General features: G+C 49.6%; 1 protein-coding gene across 4 annotated transcripts in view; it reads right to left on the bottom strand.

Moving 5' to 3' along the window:
- The window catches only part of SEC14L1 (SEC14 like lipid binding 1), a 51,962-nt gene that overhangs the window by 13,108 nt on the left and 17,353 nt on the right, over window positions 1-21,501 (bottom strand). For all 4 annotated transcript variants that reach the window (XM_049635617.1, XM_049635614.1, XM_049635616.1 and 1 more), the window contains 5 exons: window positions 4,431-4,580; window positions 4,174-4,305; window positions 2,118-2,246; window positions 1,097-1,331; window positions 398-507 (listed from right to left, as the gene is read on the bottom strand). In XM_049635617.1, coding sequence (XP_049491574.1) covers window positions 398-507; window positions 1,097-1,331; window positions 2,118-2,246; window positions 4,174-4,305; window positions 4,431-4,541 — 717 coding nt within the window. In that variant the 5' untranslated portion in view covers window positions 4,542-4,580. The remainder of the gene's footprint in view (window positions 1-397; window positions 508-1,096; window positions 1,332-2,117; window positions 2,247-4,173; window positions 4,306-4,430; window positions 4,581-21,501) is intronic.

Genomic DNA, 21,501 nt, shown 5'->3' on the forward strand with positions numbered 1-21,501 from the left:
CGCTTAACCGACTGAGCCACCCAGGCGCCCCTAAAGATTTTATTCTTAAGTGATCTCTACGCCTAACGTGGGGCTCAAACCCACAACCCTGAGATCATGAGCCACACACCCCACTGACGGAGCCAGCCAGGTGTCCCGACGTGTAGCTGTTTTTAAGTGAGACCCTTCTCTGGTAAACCTAGAAAAATAAACTAATTCTAAATAGAAGGGCATCACAATTTGCCGTCAAGGACTCGGATGCCACACAGAGAAACACAGATCCTGGGACTCTGGGACTGGGAGGGGCTTCCCCAGCTTCGGTAATCGGGAACATTTACTCCGAGGAACCATGAACAGGACCCGGGCCCACAGTTCCACGGACAGCACCACCACACACAGCGGGGGGGCCGGTTCTCACTTTGCCCTTGTGGGTTTCCTGGAGCCACTGGCGAAGCCGGATCAGGCAACTCTCCTGCAGCGGGGTCAAGTCCCCCAGGTATCTCTTGATGTAGTCTGCGTCTAGTTTGTCTGGAACAGAAATTACACGACAGCGTTTACAACAAAGAACGCTGGAACGTGAAGGCGTCCAAAGTCGTCCTGCTCAGTAAAGTGCGGTCCCCCGGCCACAGAACTGAAGGATGCCACAGGGACAGCAGGGTCAAGCCGGCCCCCCCTTAGAGACCCTCAGTGATCGTCTGTAAGACTAAATCCCTGGCCAGGCCGCAGCTCAACCTACTGACTCAATTACCTTTAGGGCCTAGCACACGGGAAGCATAGAGTATCTGGCGACGCTACGATTGCAGTAAAAGGCTTAGTTGCTCCCTTTCGTTTGCTAAGTACGCCTTCAATTAAAATAACTGAAAAACATCTCCCGGTTTCAATAAAAGAACAACTTGATAGAACTCTTCCTGCCCATTAAAAAAAAAAAAAAAAAAAAAAAAGAAACTTTTCTTCGTTCTAAGAGAAAACTACAATGGGTTACCTAAGCCAGAGGAAAAGGGACAGCGACAAAATGATACCTAAAGGTCCTAAGGAGACAAGAACGGGCCGAGGAACCGGAGGGAAAGGACCCCATACGACCCCCGGTCCTGCTCGTGGGACACCGCATCTTTCCTACCTTCAGGGGTCCCCGCCGCCGGCTCGGGCGGCCCGCCGGGGCTGCTGAGGGCCTCGCCACCCAGCCCCTCCGCCTGAGCAGCATCCGAGACGACAGCAGCCGAGGACGCCGCCTGTTTCTTGCAGGACAAGGACGTCTCTGAAGAGGAAGCTATGGGAGGCGGAGTCCAACGGGGCACGAACGTGATGCCTTCTTCTTCCAGCTGACGAAGATAGTATTCAATGATTTCTTTCCCCTTGAAAATAAAACCGATTTGACGGTTAGTATATGATCCACATTCAAATTATTCGCCCCTCCCCCAGATTTTTAAGACACTAACAAAAACCGAATAGCCACAGAAGAAATCTATAAAAGCCAAAGCCAAATGCCTCTGTGTCTGGGTTTTTCATAATTATTTTACTTCCTCTTCTCCAAAGGTCCAGGAAGTAATTTCTAAAGAGACAGGGTTTTTTAAATGACTGATTAAAAGCACCCATGTATCACCCTTGTACTCAATCTGTGCTTTGTGTCTCGACCCAAGTTCTCTCCAACACCCTGAAAATAAAGCCAGCCTTCACACAACATTCATGATCTCACACGGACACTCTCAAAACCAAAATCCCACAGCAGCGCTGAGCAACAGCACGAGAACGAGACGGGAAGTTTTCCACGCAAGGTGAACCTAAGAACCCGAGGCCTGGGGACCCCCGGGGATCCCCGACAAGCGCTCCCCCTGCCCACAGACAGGTCCGCTCCCGCCTCGCCCACCCACCCCAATCTGCCAACGATTCTGGGCAGAGGGCACAGCGGCCAGTGGCCGCACCTTCCTTCTACGTCACTGGCAAGAGCAATATCTGAACTCCCACCCAACCCTCCCCCTCCCTAGAACCCAAGACTCGGGGGAGAGTCAAATCATTTCCGCGTCGCGAAACGGCCGGGTCCCCCGACTGGCCCGTTTCCGGCCTTCTGAAAACACTGCCAGCCTCGAGCACCTCAGAGGCTCCTGCCTCCCCTTTTCCATAAAATCCCAAGCTGGACTCACTTTTTTTATGTTGCTGGTGTACTGTTTCATTGCAATTTTTTCCACTGTACTTTCGAAACCAAAGAAAGATTTAATATCTAAACTTGCAGACTGTTCAAAACAGGTCCAATCTTCATTTTCAGGGTGAACCTGCAGACAAATGAGAAATCATTCCCATTAACTATGCTGATGAGTGACGGTATCATCTGTCGGCTTCTCCATCAACTAGTAACCAAAAGAAAACACTTACTCTACCAGTAACGTTACGGTCATGAAAGCAGCAGATGGAAAATTTACACAGGGAGGCTCAAAATCATGAAAAGACCTAAATATTTGTAAAATATTCTAGAAAAAAAAAGAAATCGAAAAACGCCTGTTAAAAGGAGAGCTCCGCTTTCATTGGTGGTTCATTCATTCACCGTATTTCCTGAGCAGGGTTCTCCAGTGTAGACAAAACGAAGATCCCTGCCTGATGCAGCTTACGGTCCGGAGGGGGAGACAGCCAATCAGCCATGAACATAAAGAGGTAAGAAATTGAAGACAAGCGCTAAGGGAAAAAGGAAAAGCTGGAGCAGGTGAACGAACTGGGGGGGCGGGCAGCAGAATTGAACAGGGCGTTCAGGCTGGCTTCATCCGGAAGGGCAGATGTGAGCACAGACCGAAGGTGAGGGCGGGAGTCCAGCAGAGATCCGGGGGCACAGCGCCCCCCGGCAGAGGGCGCACTTGGAAGCAGCCTGCGCCATCAGGGAACAGCAGGTGCGTAGGCTTGTGCACAAAGGCGGCAGGACAGCAGATGTGTGCGGACGAGAAAATGAGGGGCCCTGTAAGCCCCTGGGAGGCCTCTGGGCTTTTCTGTGTGAAACGCAGGAAGGCTGCAGAAAGTACGATACGATCTGACATACTTTATTTATTTATTTAAAGTTTTTAATGTTTATTTATTTTTGAGAGAGAGAGAAAGAGCAGGGGAGGGGCAGAGAGAGAGGGAGTCACAGAATCCCAAGCAGGCTCCAGGCTCCGAGCCGTCAGCACAGAGCCCGACGCGGGGCTCGAACCCACGGACCGTGAGATCCGTGACCTGAGCCGAAGTCGGACGCTTCACGGACGGAGCCCCCCAGGCACCCCTGATCTGACACACTTCAAATGGATCACTTGGGATTCAGCGCTAAGGATACGGTGTAGAAGGGTGAGGAAGAAGCGAGAGACCCTATTAGATTATTCTAATAATCTGGTGGCGAGTCAGTGACGAAGAACAGCAGATCAGCCTGATCCAGAGGTACCCACCACGGGCAGGCCCTGCTTTCCCGAAGTCTGCATTCCGCCCCATCGCCTCTACGAAAGACTGACATCCGTGCCTGTTTTGGCTAACCAAAAGAAATCTAAAGAGGATTTCCTCATTTAGGGAAATGGGTGAACGTGAAAACAGAACAGCGTTCACCGTTTGTTTCGCAAAAGCCGTTACGGAGGCCGCTCGTACCCCAAGCGGCGAGGATAGCACCAAGCCCCCCACCCCGCCTCCGGAAGCCTCGAGACTCCAGAGCTTAGAACAGTGTCTGTGGGCCTCTGGGCTTTGTCTCCGTTTATTCTGTGCACCTGTTAACAAGACGGGTCCTGGGGCACCAGAAGCCCCTAAAGAAGCTCTGTTTTGCAGACGGGAAGGCTAGAAAATCTTCCCGTATACACTCGTAATTGCGGCTTTGCTTTGCCCGTGTTCGGCAAACGAAAGGCTTCACGGGAACGCTCTACTTTCAGAGAGCGGAGAAAACTGTTCTCTTGGGTCCTTCCCGTGTACTTCTGAAGTGTTAGAGTGGCGCCGGAAAGGAAGGGACATGGGACGGGAATATTTACAGATCAAGGCATCACAAGGCGACCTCGACTGCTACAACCACGTGACCCATTCTGCAGCAAACCACGGCTGCCACCCGCTGACCCCACGCGTCCGAAGCGAGGGGCGGTACCTGAAGAACACGAGGCGGTGTGCCGTTTAGCGCGACGGCCACGCGGGTCCCGGAAGCACAGGCCGGCCCAAGCCTGCGTCCCCTGCCCTCCCCGCCCCACCCCCGCGAGCGCGGTTACTCACAGTGTAGCAGCAACGTTCGTGGATGATGACCCGGTTGGAGAACGTTTCGTTATGGGCCTCGATGTGCAAAGTACGTTCCCGAGAATTCAGTGAGTTTTTTTGGACAAAATAAACATAATCGACTCCTGCAATCTTTAAAAAAAAAAAAAAAAAAAAAAAAAAGGAGAAAACGGACTTATTAATGACACCGAGTGCAACAGAAGCCGTGAGCGTTAAGTTCATCTGCAAGGGGACGGCCTAAATGTCCCCGTGGGTACCTTTTTCAGCAGCCTTGGTGCGTCTATGTCCAGCTTGCAGCGCCGTTCTATAATGTGAACGGCCCCGTCTTCGCTCTTGAACTCGTTCACGGTGTCACTGTCCACAAACATCGGGATCAAAGGACACGTAGGGAACCTCCTTTCGTAGGCCTGGGGATAAATTGTTTTAAAAAAAGGAATTGAACAGAGATGCGACCCGACAGCCCGTCACTGAGATTCTCCCAGGAATAAAAGCATCTCCCGGGGCGCCTGGGTGGCTCGGTCGGTGAAGCGGCCAACTCTTGATCTCAGCTCAGGTCTCGATCACAGGGTAGGGAGTTCAAGCCCCGCATCGGGCTCCACTCTGGGCGCGAAGCTTACTTCAAAAAAAAAACAAACACGGCATCTCCTGATACACGTCCACGCGTCACCACAGAGCTGCCTTTGTCTTTACATCATAAGCTTTTGTTAAAAAAGAAAAAGACATTCTGTGTTCATGGACTGGGAGACTCAGGGCAGTAAAGACGTCAATCCTTCCCACGTGGCTACAGAGGTTTAACACAACTCCTATCGAAATCCCAGCAGGGCTCGTCTTTGCCTAAGCTACAGACAAGATTATTTTAAAATTTATATGGAGGGGCGCCCGGGCGGCTCAGCCGGTCGAGCATCCAACTCTTGATCGCGGCTCAGGTCACGATCTCACGGTTCACGAGTTTGAGCCCTGCGTCCGGCTCTGTGCTGACAGTGCGGAGCCTGCTCGAGAGTCTCTCTCTCCCTCTCACCCTGCCCCTCCCCGGCTTGCACTCTCGCTTTCTCTCAAAATAAACAAACTTAAAAAAAATAATAATAAAGTTTATACGGAAAGGCAGGAGAACTAAACCGGCTAAAACAATTCTCAACAAAAAAAGACTAAACTGGGAGGCGTCACTCCAAGAGGTGTGGGATGGGTGCCTACTGCGCAGCCACGGTGACCCAGGCTTGCGCGGCTGGCGGTGGAAGGGACACAGACGTCACAGGGCAGACAGCCGTACACGGACCCACACAAATACGCCCAAGTGATTTTCGACAGAGATGCAGGAGCAATTCAACGGAAGAAGGACGGCCTTTTTGCCCAACAAATCTGACTGGAGGCCTTGCACACCAACAGGAAGGAACAACAACAAAAAAAAAAAGGACCTCAGCCTGAACCCCGCACCGGATGTACAAATTAGCTCAAAACGGACCATGGACTCAAACGTGTTTGTAACCTGCTTGAAATGACAACTGCAGAAACGCAGAACGGATCGGCGGTTGCCAGGGGCAGGGGTGGGGGGGGCGGGGGGAGTGGGTGCAGCCTTCAAGGCACTCGGAGAATGTTCAGTATCTTCGCTGCATCCACGGCGGTATTCTGGTTGTGACGACGGACCACAGTCTCCCTAAATGTTACGGGGGGCGGGGAGGAACGGGTAAGGAACACAGGGGGACCCCCGGTGTCATTCCTGGTGAATAACAGGGTATTAACATACCGTGAATCTTCAATTATCGCAAACTACGAAACTTAAAGCATGAAAAAAAGCTTCACTTCCTGTATAATTCATCCAAACTTTTCGACAATGCACTCAGGCGCCCGATTTAGTTTACGGCGTAGCGAGTGTGGTGATCTGTGAAGACAGCGTTGCTGACGACCTGACTATTGAATTTACGCTAAAACCGAAGCCACCCGGCGGCTCGCGGGGCTGCAGGAACAGGAAACCGAGGCGGCCGGATGACAAGCGTCTGGGGTCTAAGAAGCAGCATGGAAAAGAAGCCCGGGGCTGGGCCCAGCACCTCGGTGACGCGATGTTCCTATTAAAGTGACAAATGCCACTCCTCCACCAGCTGTCCTAAAAATGGGGGGGGGGGGGCTGACTTCCCGCCTTAAGTTAATCACAACCACACACAGATTTGAGGAGAAACGTATGCTGTTGGCAAGGTGAATGACAACCTCAAAGTGGCACCGACTGCTGCGATGTGACCTCCCACAAGGGGCGAGGCGTTCCGGCGCACGGCCAGACTAACACGCTGCCTTCCGAGGAGCAGTTTCCTGAAGCTGCCCGTGGACAGACCTGACGTCTGAACAGAAGTAATACTCAGGTCGCAGGAGCTGCACTGAACCCCCCATAAAGCACCAGAGCAACCTATTTCTTATTTTTTGTATTTACAATTTTTTTGTATTTGTTTTTTAGAGAGAGAGGGAGGGAGGAGCAGAGAGAGAGGGGGACAGAGGATCCGAAGCGGACCCTGTGCTGACATCAGCGAGCCCGATGCGGGGCCTGAACTCACGGACCCTGAGATCCATGACCTGAACCGAAGTCGGGACGCCGCTACCAGAGCGACCTATTAATCCCTCCACCCGGTTTTCACTAATCTCACTCTAAGTATCCTCGATAATCTGGTACGTATCTCCTCTCCTCTCCATAACATTACAGGGCTACACCAGTCTGCAAATTTCCGGCTGTGCTCCTGCTGTCTATGTAAGATACCACGCGAGACAATATGGGAGGCGGTGGAAAATGAAGCAGACAGTTCAGGAAAGGGAGTCAGGGTCATACACGAGTGTGTCCTAAGAATAAGCAAGTGCCATAAAGGTGTAAGGAGAAAGAGAACACCCTGAGCTTTGGAGAGAGGGGTGGTGTAGGAAGGCTTCACGGAAGAGGGGGCATTTACACTGGGCCCCAAGGCACACGACTGTTTACAGTCATCGAGGAGGGGAGAGATTTCTAGGAAAGAGAACCCAGGAGCGCGGCCTCAAGGGAATGCCGCAGGGCGAGCAGGGACAGAAAGCCAGTGGAGGAGGGAACGGTGGCCTGCAGTGACACTTCTGACAAAGCCTGTCCCTGCTGAGCACAGCCCACATGGCCACCCCCTGAGGGCACAGTGGGGACCAAACCCAATGGAAGGTCTGGCTGTCTTGGAGTTGACCTACCTACCTCACGGGGCGATGGAGAAGGAGGGAAGTCTACTATGTGACCAGAGTCGCCCTTTCAGAAAATCAAGGACAGCCATGCACAGGGCGGTCTGGAAGGGAGGCAAAACTTACGTGGTGGCCAATTATAACTGCTTTTTAAAAGTCTTTACTTTGGGGGTTGAAAACATATCCTTCCTATTTACCTACTCCCCCCTCCTCTCAAATATATTCTGCATCCCATTACTGCTATAATCTTGACAAATCACACAGCATTCGTCTCTTAATGCATTTGAAATCAACAACACGTAAGGAGTTTATCGAACTGCTCAGACCATACCACACAGAAGTCTCTGGGAGGCCCGTTGAGTATTGCACACGGGAACAACTCTAGAAAAAAAAATTTGCTATCATTTGTTCTACAGACACTGAAAACCATCTAAACTGAGTTTTAAATTTTAATAATTACAAAAAAAAAAACCCAAAAAAACCCTGGCTTTGTATACTCCAGCGCTATGACATATCAAAAAATTGAAATACAAGGATTCAAACAAAAAGATTCTTTTTTTAAGTTACATACGGGGCAGAGTAGGCACTTGCCAAGAAATACCCGAAGCCGGGATCTCTCCTATCAAAGGACCTATTAGATCATTTTCAAAATGCCCACAACGGCCTCTAAATTCTTGCAACAGAGTGGTCGGCACAGGGCATTACCCTCACAGCCCAGTCTTCAATTGAAGACAAAGTACAAACTCTCCATTCCCTGTAAAATCACCCATCCGTGTAGACGCCTGTTTTCACAGAGACTGGCTTTTACTTTGGCCAGATGGCCTTAGACGTGACAGTGCTAATGCACGACCCACCCGGGGAATCGGTACACTCCTCTGCAAAGCTGTCTGTGCGGAAGGTTCCTAGCGAGCTTCTCCCTGCTTCCCTGTGTGCCCTGGTCGGCACCTGCCCCCCGTCCCCAGGCGCACCACTCAGCCACGGGGCAGGGGCCAGTCCATGTGTCTTCGCATCGCCTAAAACAAAGTCACTGCTCAATAAACATTTTTTGAATTATGGAATAAAACCTTGCTTAGACAGGGGCGCCTGGGTGGCTCAGTCAGTCACGTGTCCGACTTCGGCACAGGTCATGATCTCAGGTTTCGTGAGTTCAAGCCCCGCGTCGGGCTCTGCGCAGAGCTGATTTCAGATCCTCTGTCTTCCTCTCTCTCTCTCTGCCCCTCCCCTGTTCATGTGTGCTCGGGCTCTCTCTCTCTCTCTCAAAAATAAACATTAAAACAACAACAACAACAAAAAAAAAACCTTACTAGATAAAGCAACAAATCAGCTCTTTGTCTCTGTGGTCACTTACCTGGGCCAATCTTTCGGAGATATATAAGGCTCAGGAATTCTGCATACTGTTGGTGCAGAAAAGCCTAACTTTCTAGAGGGTTATAGAAAAGGAAGATCGCAAAACGGTGACAAAACTTTAGTCTCTGAAACTGCTTACGGATACCAGACCCCAGTTTTTCAGCACAAACTACAATCTACAAACTTGCTGCAGCCTCCGAAAAACAGAAGCATCCCAATCTTATTGGAAACATTTATGCACATTCTAGTTTTGCCCACAGGAAGGGCCTAGAAGCAATGACACCTCAGCAGCAACAAGAAACTTGGCATCTAGAGCTCGGTTTCTAAATACCACTCAGGACTAGAGAAGAAGGCGTGCACTGTCAAGAAATGACTGATTACAAGTCTGAAGGGAAAGGTCAAGGTGAATCTGAAGCACTTACCAGAAATAAGGATGTGCTCAGTGACTGGGGGGGTGGGGCATGTCAAAAGGACACAGGAACCAGCCTGAAGGGGTTCCACTCCCCCCGTTCCGAGATCATTTGAGCACCAGAAAGAGAAAAGATTGTGATACCCAAGAGAAATGGGCGGGGAAGGAAATCTTACAGACAAATGTCACCTAATAACCACAGGGGCAAACAACACAATCAGAAAACCACAATTCTGCAACCACCAATTTATAACTGGTTCGGGCAAGGATCGACACAGGGCACTACTGAAAGGCTGGAAGAGACAGCACGGTCTCCAAGATCAGCCTGCAGTTACAAAGGGACAGATGATGGAAATCTGTCCCTTTATACTGGAAAGATCTAGCAGATACCAGCTCCGGCCAAGGATTTAACTTAGGACCAAGCACGGGACAACCTGCCGCGCTGCTGTGACACAACGGAAGCACGCGCGACCTCTGCAGGCCTCACAACAGAAAGGGAGGAAATAATCAAGACAAGTCCAAGTTACGGGGCACTGCACAAAAGCACCGGCCTGGACTCTTAAAAAATGAGAAAGGCCACTGTCTTGAAAGATGAACAGAAAAAGCCGAGAACTATCTAGCATGAAGTCAGTTAAAGAGACAGGACTACCAAAGGCTATGCTGCATTGGCTCCTTGGAATAAAAATAGCTCTAAAGAATATTTAAGGACATGTGCCCATGCATCACACACTAAATACTATCATTCTGTCCGTGTGAAATTTCGCGGGTGTGATAACGATGACCGTTAAGCAGCGTTTCTGTTCTGAGGCAATAATGCTTTAGTACTTAGGGCAAGGGTAATGATACACACAGCTTCTTTCAAATGGTTCTGCAAGACTCAGGCTGTGAGTGTGTGCATGCGCGCGTGCGCGCGCGCGTGTGTGTGTGTGTGTGTGTAAGAGATAAAGCGAATGTATTAATTTATCTAAGTGGAAATGCAGACACGTATTTGCTACGCTTCATCAACTTCTTTAATAATAGAAATTTCTCAAAGTAAAAAGCTGGGGACACTAGCAACAGGGGAAGGTCACTTCGGGGGGAAGGGCAATATGGAGACCAACAGTGCTTTTGCACAGAACTGAGTACGACCTTGTCACATCTTACCCAGCGTGAGGTTTGGCCCAGCTCCAGCCCGAGGTGGAAGGCCAGGTGAGAGGTCCCCCGGGGCCCTGCGCCTCGGCACGGGGGCCTCCGGCCTGGCCTGGCCACCGTGGCTCTGAGGGGACGCGGGCCCAGAGAGCTCCAGCTGCCGGCTCTTCACGAGAAGGCAGCAGTCTGGATTTCTGTGTGCAGCTTCCCCATTCTGAAGGCTTAGTTCGTGCCCACGGGCCCACGTCCGCAGAACTGGGCAGGAACCTAGGCTTCAGTTCTCTCCGGGTTCAAATCACCGCCTCGGGAGAGCCACAGGAATTTCCCTCCGTCTTAGTTTTCACGAACTATCTGCAATATTATTATGTCACTTCCTAATCACACTCGGCGTGTATCAACCACAAAAATCAAGAGAGGCCTGAACAGAATTAAATTTTCCAGAAGGCATTCTTCCAGCGCGAGAGAAATGTTCTTCCGTGTCCTCTCTTAAAAGGAAAAGCTATTTTCGCAAGAGACCAAGAGACGTTGACTATTATCATTGGCTCACTCGTTTTGTTTCACAGAGCCATTGTTTCAATAATAAAAACAAAAGCAGGGCCTTACCCATTTGCCCCAGGGAGGAAAGCTGCCTGCTGGGTAACTCGGCTTCCTCCCACCTTCCTACACCCACTCTTCCTCCTTCAAAAGGGATTTCTGAGCCTGTAATTCGGGAGCTTGGCAACAGCACTTTCAGTTTTTAACCGAACTTTGAATGCAATTTTGAGATATTAAAAGCTTGCACTGTGCTAAATAAAACCATATTTTAGGGAAGACATTTCAACTTGAGAAGTAACGAGCTTAACAGCGCATTCTGCCAGGAAAACCCATTTAAAAGAAATTCCATTTAAAGAATCTACCTTCAGACTGAACTAGGTTCATACACAACTTAGCCAGCGAACTAAGCCAGCCGCTTCCCGTACGACTTGGATATCCTATGGCACTGGACGTGACGCTCAAGCGCACTTAGACGCAGAGCTGGTTTTACCCCGGAAAGACTCCCGAAGTGGAAAAACCCTAAATACGGCGGGAGTCTCTCAGAAGTTGCCAGTGCTCGAAGAGGCAAATATAAAACACATCGGGAAGACGTGGGAAACTGACCGAAGCCCCTCAGAGTCGGTTTTCCGTAAATCGCCGACTTAGCAGAAGTGACAGCCACATACATACAGAGGGCCTGCCGCATAAGCCACCGTGTTGAGATCTAGACAACGTGACTGTGGAAGACACAGGGACGGGGCTTCTTCAGAAGCAAGACACAGACACACGTACCGTCCACAACGAAGAAAAGACAGGGAGGAGGTCACGGACAGCAATGCACCGTACTGACAATGAAACTGCTTCAGACAGTGCGGGGGGGACATGGCTCCAGGATGGGTGGCGAGAGCGCGTGTGCAGAAGGGAACGTTCCCGATGGGGGCCACGGGAGCGACACCACAAGGGAGGAAACACTCCGTGGACACGCTCCGGAGCAGCCGTTCAGACCCGCGGACACCGCGTCACCTGCCTCAGAAGCGGCTCAGGCACAGGAGTCGCGCCGCGAAGAGCTTCGGGCACCTGGTCTGTTGCTGGGACTCCAAAGCATACAAACAGCTCGGCTAAGTGAAGGCGTGAAGAGTGTCAACGGCCCCGAGGAACCTGGCCCCCCCCCCCCCCCCACTGCATGTGGTCACAATTCAAGTCCTTGATGGGCTCTTGAATTCTGCCTCCGCTATTACAAGACAGGCGGACTTCTATTTAGTCCACTAGCAAGGCGAGGTTCCGAATCACATGCTACTTACTTGTGAATAAATGTGTTCATTCTTTTTTTTACTTTTTTTAAGTTTATTGATTTTTGAGAGAGAGAGAGAGAGAGAGAGATAGACAGTGTGGGTGGGGGAGGGGCAGACAGAGAGGGAGAGAGAGAGAGAGAGAGAGACAGAGAGAGAGAGAGAATCCCAGGCAGGCTCCGCACCGTCAGCGTGGAACCCAACGCGGGGCTCGAACCCACGAAACTGAGTGAGCTGAAACCAAGAGTCAGACGTTCAACCGACTGAGCCGCTCAGGCCCACTCAGGCGTCCCTATATATATATATATTTTTTATATATATATAAATATATATATTTATATAAACACAAAACAAAATGTTTATAAAAACTTAAATTTTTGAAAATTTGAGTCCTTTCCAAGAAAAGTTATAATCCAATCAGTTGTGATACACTTCCATTCATCCAAAGTCTTCATGACCAACCCAGTCAGATTAGCGATTTTCAAACGAGTTCAAGACCATGAGCAGACTAACTGGGGTAACAGGGTACAGACAACTGTCCGGGCCAAGTGCTGAGTTAGCACCAAAGTCCCCATCCTCAGTCACCGGCCTTCAGTGGGACCCACAAATCAAGTCACAACAGACTGGACTAGCCCCGGGAAGGTCACACAAGAACACACAAAGATTCTATGGCAGCTAAAAAAAATACGCAAACATCTGACAGGTGCCAAGCTGTCTCCCTCTGGGATCAAACACATCTGAAGTGTAAATTAGGGATTTCATCTTAGACAAGCTCAGTTCCAGGGTTCTGAGGACACACTCTCTCAGGGTGACATTTAGTGTGGAGAGGGCGTGAGTCGGGCCCGCAGGGGCCGGGAGCTCTAAGGACAGGGCATCATGACCGACGCCAACGGGATCCAGTACAAGAGGCTGGACCCTCTTCTAGGACCTTCTCCGTGGAGCAGGGCCACGATGAGCCAAGACAGGAGCGCAGCCGAGGCGCAGATGGCGGATGTGCGGCTCCCACACCTTGCGCCACAGTGTCCCGACCGCACGCACATTCTTCTGACCGTCCCTCGGTCCCGCGGCCGCCCTCACGGCCACCACACCGCGGGAGACACCGGCCGTGTTTCCCAGCGACCGAGGAGCCGGCTCGGTGCGCTCCCCCACACCCCCGGGGGAGACAGGCGGGTACTGGGAGGCACCGGGAGGAGCGCAGGTCAGGCCCCGTGTCCCTCGTTCACACGCCTGTGCCCCTGCTCTGGACGGTTCTCAACACGAAACGGCTGTGTTAAAGGACAGAAAAACTTCGCAATTTCTTCCCCAATCCACCTATTTTCGGTGGGACCACAGCACACGGGCGCGGGACATGGTGCCACTGGGGGCGGCGGGCCTCCCTCAAGCAGAGGGGGCCGTGCACGGCGGCCACCTGTGTCCCCTGCCCCGTCACCGGCCTGCAGACGACCAGCAGTGGCAACAGCGGCACAAGCAGAAAGGTTCTGCTGCAAATTACCCACAAGATCAAAGGACTTCACGTGCGAGGAGTTTCAGTACCATCAAGGTCCCTACCCTTCCTTACCCATACTACGGTATTTGTAAAGAGGGCCCCAAATCACACAGCAGGAGGGTGTTTGCCGACCTCTTCGACAACTCGGGTGAGTGAGACCCAAACCGTGCCTGACTCCGCTCCAAAGGGCAGGGTCCCACACCCCTGAGCGCGAGGTGGGACGGGAGCCCCCTAAACCCAGATGCCTGGCAAAGGTCTCTCCGCGAGGGTAGCGGGAACTGGCCCTCCATGAACTTGTATCTAGTTGAGGATGTCCGACCACAAACGTTTCGACCGTGAGGGTCCCAGCCCAAGTGACCGAGAGTCCTTGACAACAACAGAACACTGAGCCAAGGAGCAGGTGCAGGTGCGGCGGGCGGACCGCAGCAGAATGTGATGGCGCCCGTGACCGCGCCCCTGCCAGTGCTGCCCCCTCCCCCCCCACCCCCGCACCCAGGACAGCAGGACGTCAACCTGCACCCACGGCAGCACGCGGCCCGAGCACACTGCTCCCGGCTCCCGGCAGAGAAACGCGAAGTCCCTCTCTGACAAGGGCCAGCAGAGTCCCGGGACTCCTCAATGCTGTAAGAACCAAACGAGCAAGAAAACAAAGAACTGTCCTTAGAAGAAAAATAATCAATCATCCGAATCTATTTCAAAATTAGCATATGTTCGGGGAGGGGCGGCAGCGCCTGGGAGGCTCAGTGGGTAGACCAAGCGACTCTCGACCTCAAGGACGTGAGTTCAAGTCCCACGCTGGGCACAGAGCTTATCTGGCTGCAGCAAAGCTACCAGGCACAATAGTTTCTAGCTGTTCCTGGTTAAAGACAAACGTGAAACCATTCCTTCCCTCCTTGCGTGTGCAAGCAGCTGTACGGCTACACTCCTGATTCAGTAAGGTCTTCTAGAATACTCTACCTTACGGTACTTGTAATGTATTCCTTCTCGAGAATTTCCGGGCAAGACTACGTGGGAAACTTCTGTGAACACAATTTAATAGACCGACACAGAGTTCTTGAGCTTTCAAATGAAATTCCAAGAACGATCTAGCATGCTCGATAAACCGGATCTTCCGCTTTTTAGCCTAGAGTAGAAAGCTAAGGCCCTCACGTGTTGCACGGTATTATGTTTCTGGAAGAGCTGGAGATCGACATCTCAGACACTAGCCTGGGGGTGACTTCAGTTTGTTTACAGCCTTGAAGATAATCGATGAGGACATTTCTGACTGGCTTCTCTGGGAACGTTTGTCCTCAGGCACCACCACATGGTGCCCTACGTCAGAGGATTCTAAATGTCCCTTCGCAGCACCCTTGACATCTCAGTAACTTTTCCACGGTGCCCCAATGCCAGAAGAAGTATCGGGTGTTATTAGGTCCAGACAAGCTTGAAAAGCACTTGTGTCCTAATAACTCAGTAGCCATCTGAAACAATAATACTCTCAAGTCGAGGGAAAATGTGTTTTTGTCCCATTCCTACATGGCCAGTGTTACTTGTGAGGGTGGACGCTTGGGTGCCACCAAGGCTCGGAATCACACGGGGTGCTTGTGCTCTCGTTTTCTGTTGCCCACGGATTCTCGTGCCGCACTAGCTAATTTTTAGCACAGCAGCCAGCGAAAACGCAGCTCCACAAAGATGCGACGCCATGAAAAGAAAACCGTGTGATCCAATCTTGAAACGTGAGCTACCGTGCAAGCGCCAGGAGTTTGCACGACGTCCAAGAAACGTTGACTATCAAGCGTGTTTTCTCAACATGTAAAAAATACCCAACAGCACTGTGGTGCCCTGGGGTGCCTCGGCACAGTGCGGGAACTGCGGCTGCAGGTGCTTTATTTTATTTATTTTTTTTAAATGTTTATTTTTTGAGAGACACAGACAGAGCCCAAGGAGAGGGGCAGAGAGAGAGGGAGACACAGAATCGGAAGCAGGCTCCAGGCTCCGAGCTCTCAGCACAGAGCCCAACGCGGGGCTCGAACTCACGGACCGCGAGATCGTGACCTGAGCCGAAGTCGGAAGCTCAACCGACTGAGCCACCCAGGAGCCGCAAGCAAGTGCTTTAAATGTTATTCATTTGTTCCTAAGTTCTGCCTGCATAGAGAGGCGGTATTCAAAATCTGAACAAACTGAGCTTCAATCCAATGGATCATTCTCTACCATCAAACTTTCTATCAAAAACAAAGGGTCCAGTGTTCTGGTAAGTTTCCAACTTCTGCACAGAGATCCTGGAGAAGCAAAGAGATGGGTGAGCAAAGCTTCTGTAGTAAGTGAAGGGCCAAAAAACAAAGACTTTCAGCTTCACGGGCCAGGTAGTCTCTGTCGCAAATACTCAACTCTGCTTTTATAGGACAAAAACAGCCACAGATAATACGTGAACAGATGAGTGCAGCCGTGTTCCCTTAAAACTGTATTTACAGACACCAAAAACTGAATTTCATATACTTCTCACATGTCATGAAATATTATTCTTTGGAATTTTTCCTAACCATTAAAAAATATAAAAACTATATATATATATATATATATATATATATATACACACACATATATAATTTATACATATGTTTATGTATCATCTATATGATCTATATATAAAAACTAAGAGCTGTCTGCAAAGACAGGCAACAGGGCACAGCCTGCCCACCCCTGATCTAAGAGATGACCTCTAACATCCTTAATTGGAATTCCTTATGGAATTCCATTCCTTAATGGAATTAAAGTTCCATTTAATTATTTTCTCAGAAAAATTCCAGAGTTCTTGAAAATGCCAATCAGAGGGTGGGTGATGGGTATTGAGGAGGGCACCTTTTGGGATGAGCACTGGGTATTGTATGGAAACCAGTTTCACAATAAACTTCATATATTGGAAAAAAAAAAAAAAGAAAAGAAAATGCCAATCAGTCAAAACTGTGGACAAAAAAAAAACTTGACATAAAATGGAAAGAACTGTGAAGCCATGGATGGTCACTTCATACGTTTTATGTTTATTTACCTGAACCGTTCTCCACGAGAAGGCAGGATTCCAACAAATACACATCCAACTGACATCCACAAATCTGACTATGTACATTTCACCCAAAAAAGGAGTGGGGAGGAGGGGAAAGGAGAGAATGCATTTGAACGATGAGGAAAACACCCACCATTCCACGCCATGAACAGACGACTCTGGAACTCTGTCATCTAAACCAGCAGCCACTAACCACATGGGGCTAGTTAAAAGGTAAGTAACTTTAACATTTAGTTCCTCAGCCTCACTGGCCACATTTCAAGTTCAAGAAGTTGCTCTGATATTCTTGGCTGATTTACAAGGAACATTTTGACCTGACAACTACACACCTTTGTCCTAGCTCATGTCCCTAGAACGTCTGTGGGGACTGCGGTGAGCCCTAAATAATAAGTCTAACGATAAATGTCTTCTCTCCTCGAGACCCAGAGAGTCATTCATACTTCTTGATAAGCTAATTATACTAGTCTGAGTTTCAAGTCTGTTTTATTAACTGGGTCTTGTTATTTAAAGCCTTTTGTCCAGACGCAGAATAGAAGGCTGTATCACCTATTTAAAAATTTCTGGGGGCGCCTGGGTGGCTCAGTCGGTTGAGCATCCGACTTCAGCTCAGGTCATGATCTCGCGGTCCGTGGGTTCGAGCCCCGCGTCGGGCTCTATGCTGACAGCTCAGAGCCTGGAGCCTGCTTCGGATTCTGTGTCTCCCCCCCTCTCTCTGTCCCTCCCTCGCTGGCACTCTGTCTCTCTCCCTCTCTCTCTCAAAAATAAATAAACATTAAAAAAAATTTGTTGTTTTTAAATTTCTGGCATTGGAGGCAATTTTTTAGAAAACAGGCAGCTTCTGACCACACACACCAATCACAAAGGTGACTTCGGGTGAACAACAAACAGTACATTCCTTCCATGACTGAGGAGGCCCCCCTCCTCTCGGCGCCCCCACCTTCCTGCTCCACCCTCCCCACCCCTCTCGTGGTCTGAGTCCCAGATCCAGTTGCCTTTTCCGCCTAGAATAGAACTTTAGCAACTACTTTTCATCTTCCTTTTTGCTGACAGCCTGAAAAGTATCCCTTTGTTTTCCAGCTTGCAAGTATTAATCCAGATTTGAAAATAAATTACAGGAGCAATAAAACATAATAACAATAAACCATAGGTTTCCATCTTGATTCTAACAGATCCAAAATCTTAGAAAGGTGCTACGAAATCAGAAAGCGTTCTCTTTTCGGGGTGCCTGGGTGGGTCAGTCGGTGAAGCATCCAACTCTTGATTTCAGCCCAGGTCACGATCTCACGATTCGCGGACTCTGCAAGATGCCTGCTTGGGATTCTCTCCCTCCCCCTCTCTCTGCCCCTTCCCCACTTGTATACCCACATGCTCTCTTTCTCTCTAAAAAATAAATTTTAAGGAAGTTAAAAAAAAATGTTTAAGTGTTATTTTTTTTAAACGCCAATGTCTTCTGCTGCAGTATATATAAATAAACCCACCCAAGGAGACCCTCTTCAGCAATACAATGTGATGAGCGATTCATCCGTGCATACATGAATGAATCAAAATAATTATGCTGAATCAAAGAAAACAGGCAAAAAAAAAAAAAAAAAAGTACGTGCGATTCTGTAAAATTCTAGGAAGTACAAACTAATTTACAGTAACCGAAAGCAAATCAGTGGCTCCCTGGCGTTAGGAAAAAAGAAATTACAACGGGACATAAAGAACTTTTGGAGCGATGCCTACGTTAATTATCTTAATTACAGCGATGGTTTCAAAGGTAAGAACACATGACAAAACTTACCCAACTACGTAGCTTTAAAATGTACAGTTTATTCCTAAGAGACTCTTAAATATGGAGAACAAACAGAGGGTTACTGGAGGGGGTGGTGGGAGGGGGCTGGGCTAAATGGGGGAGGGGCACTAAGGAATCTACTCCCGAAATCATTGTTGCGCTGTATGCTAGCTAATTTGGACGTAAATTTTAAATAAATAAATAAATAAATAAATAAATGTATGTATGTACGGTTTATTATTCCTCACTTATACCTCAGTAAAGCCAAACAACAACAGCAACAAATTCATCGAGTTTTAACTGGCAGCCAAGTCAGGAATTCCTAACATCTGCAGCAGTGACCAGTCTGACCGACAAGGGAACTTGATCCACCAGAGCAGGGAAGCGGCAAGGGTGAAAAGGGACGCAGGGTGAAAGGCTTCGTCCCTCACTGTCCAAGACCGGAAGCAACCAAGGTGTCCTCCGAAAGAGGGATGGATTGGTAGACTGGGGCACGTCCATTCGGTGGAGCGTTACCCAGCCACAAAGAGCAATCAGCCATCAACCCCCAAAAATACGTGGGAGAAACTTCAATGACTGCTGTTTAACGAAAGAAGCCTGTGTGAAAAGGCCACCTGTCATAGGATGCCCACCACATGGCATTCTGGGAACGGAAAACGACAGAACCAGCCGAAAGATGAGCAGCTCCCAGGTACTGGAGGAGAGGGGGGTGGGACGGACAGGCGGAGCACAGAGGGTTTCCTGGGCCATGAAACTGCTCTGTGTGATACCTTAACGTGGACACGTGATGTTCTGCATCTGTCCAAGCCCACAGGATGTCCAACACCAAGAGTGAATCCTAATGGGGGATGCTAATGAATAGTCACGTATTGGGGCGCCTGGGTGGCTCAGTCGGTTAAGCATTCGACTTCGGCTCAGGTCATGATCTCACGGTTTTCGTGAGTTCGAGCCCCGCGTGGGGCTCTGTGCTGACAGCTCGGAGCCTGGAGCCTGCTTCGGATTCTGTGTCTCCCTCTCCTTCTGCCCCTCCCCTGCTCACACCCTGTCTCTCTCGCTCCCAAAAATAAATAAAACATTAAAAAATAAAAAAATAAAAAAGATCATGTATTAATACTGGCTTATCAGCTGAAACAAACACAGCACACGGGCTTTAACGACAGGGGTATCTGGAGACCCTCTGTGTGGTCTCCTCAATCTTCCGCAAACCTAAACAAACTATTCTAAAAAGTAAGACCTATGAAATATGAGAAAAGAGCAAAAATCTATCAAGTGTGCTCTAAGAAAACAAAAGACAAACTTCTTTTCAGAAGGACCTGGAGAAATCACTCAACAAACATTCACTCCCTTCCCCACGGCGGGCGCTGAGGAGGCAGGGACACAGGACAAGGACCTTGCCAGCACGGGAAATGAGGCTGACAACACTCTACCCAAGCATCGCCTACTTACTGACCGCTGCGTATGCACCGTAATTGGCTTCACAAAGTCTAATGCACTTACTAGGCAGAATCTTTCTACGAAATGAGTTTCTCTCTACTTAGAAACGAGGAAATAGAGGCCGAGAGAAGCCAACGTCCCGGGGATTTGAACCCGGGTCCGCGCCCCCTCGTACAGACCTTGGGATAAAAGACCCACCTTCAGGGGCGCCTGGGTGGCGCAGTCGGTTAAGCGTCCGACTTCAGCTCAGGTCACGATCTCGCGGTCCGTGAGTTCGAGCCCCGCGTCAGGCTCTGGGCTGATGGCTCAGAGCCTGGAGCCTGCTTCCGATTCTGTGTCTCCTTCTCTCTCTGCCCCTCCCCCCTTCATGCTCTGTCTCTCTCTGTCTCAAAAAATAAATAAACGTCAAAAAAAAAAAAAAATTGAAAAAAAAAAAAAAAAAAAAAAAAGACCCGCCTTCAAATCTCAGCTCCGAACAGCAGTCGGCAGAGAGCCCCGGGAGATTCCCGTATTTCGCAGAGTCCCAGCTTCTGCATTTTCTTTAGCGTACAGAATCGTGGAAGATTCAAAAAGGAACTGGTTAGCGGGCCCTGACACAGACTAAGTACAACAGTCAAAAAATGTGGCTACTGTCCTGTGCTGAACTTCCAGAGGAAGAAAGTGAGTGCGCATTGAGTGCGGCAGCCCAATGGTTCCAAGGAACCAAATTGTCTAGGCTCAAAAAGGGGAAGGAAGCCTTTCTAACGCAATCGGCTTTAAAAACTAAAATATTTTTTGACGTTTATCTTTTCTACCATGCTTTGAAAACTCACCCCCCAAAAACCGCTCTGTTCACCAAAGTGGCAATCATATTCCCAACGGCCCTAAAAACACACGATGCAAATCTCATGAGGCTTTGGTGAAAACCCACTATGTTAAGCTTCTAAACAGCCAAGTTAAAACAAAAACAAAAACAAATACTCGGTGTAAATAATACCACGTAGGTCTCCTTCTTCCTATAGAGAAAAGGCAAACCGAAGATACAGACAGAAATCACCTTTACTTCGATGTAGGTCTTATGGATAAAATATTCCCTCTGAAAGATGAAATAAATACAAGGAATAGATTTAGCTAAAGAACTGATTATTAGCTAAATATACTATACTCAGTTGCGGGAATCAGAAGATAGAGCCCTGAAGATAAACACGACCAGGGCTGGGAAGAGACCTTTCACAAAATACAGGGGGTGGAAGGAGGGTGCTGAACCAGACGACGTTCTCTGAAAAGGTTTCGGTTCCAGGGAGCCCTGAATCAGGCCTCAGGCTACTGGTGTTAACATTTTCCACAGAATGAGGAAACACAATACACTGGAAGGGAAAGAACTCGCGTCAGGAAACTAACCGCTCGGCTCCCATCGCGGCCTGAATAAATGTAACCATTAGACTGCTGTTCCCCACAGTCCTGGGAGAGTCCTCTCCTGCTCCAAGGACAAAGCCTTCCCCGGATCTCGCACCGGATCCTGACCGGAGATGTGATGCCGCACCCGCACTCACGGCCTCCAACGGACTCCTTGGAGCGCAGGGTGCTGGCAACGTCCTATCCACCCCCCCAGCCACCAGCTGTGTGACTCGGCTAGTCACCACTGTCCTTTCCCTCTGCTCCTGCAGCACTGTCACCTTGGGCCTGAGACACAAACCAGGGAGCCGCACGACAGGGCCAACGGACAGCTTGGGCTCTGGTGTCGACGGGCCTTGATTTGAA

Source organism: Panthera uncia, chromosome E1, assembly GCF_023721935.1.
Source record: "Panthera uncia isolate 11264 chromosome E1, Puncia_PCG_1.0, whole genome shotgun sequence".
Taxonomy (NCBI): domain Eukaryota; kingdom Metazoa; phylum Chordata; class Mammalia; order Carnivora; family Felidae; genus Panthera; species Panthera uncia.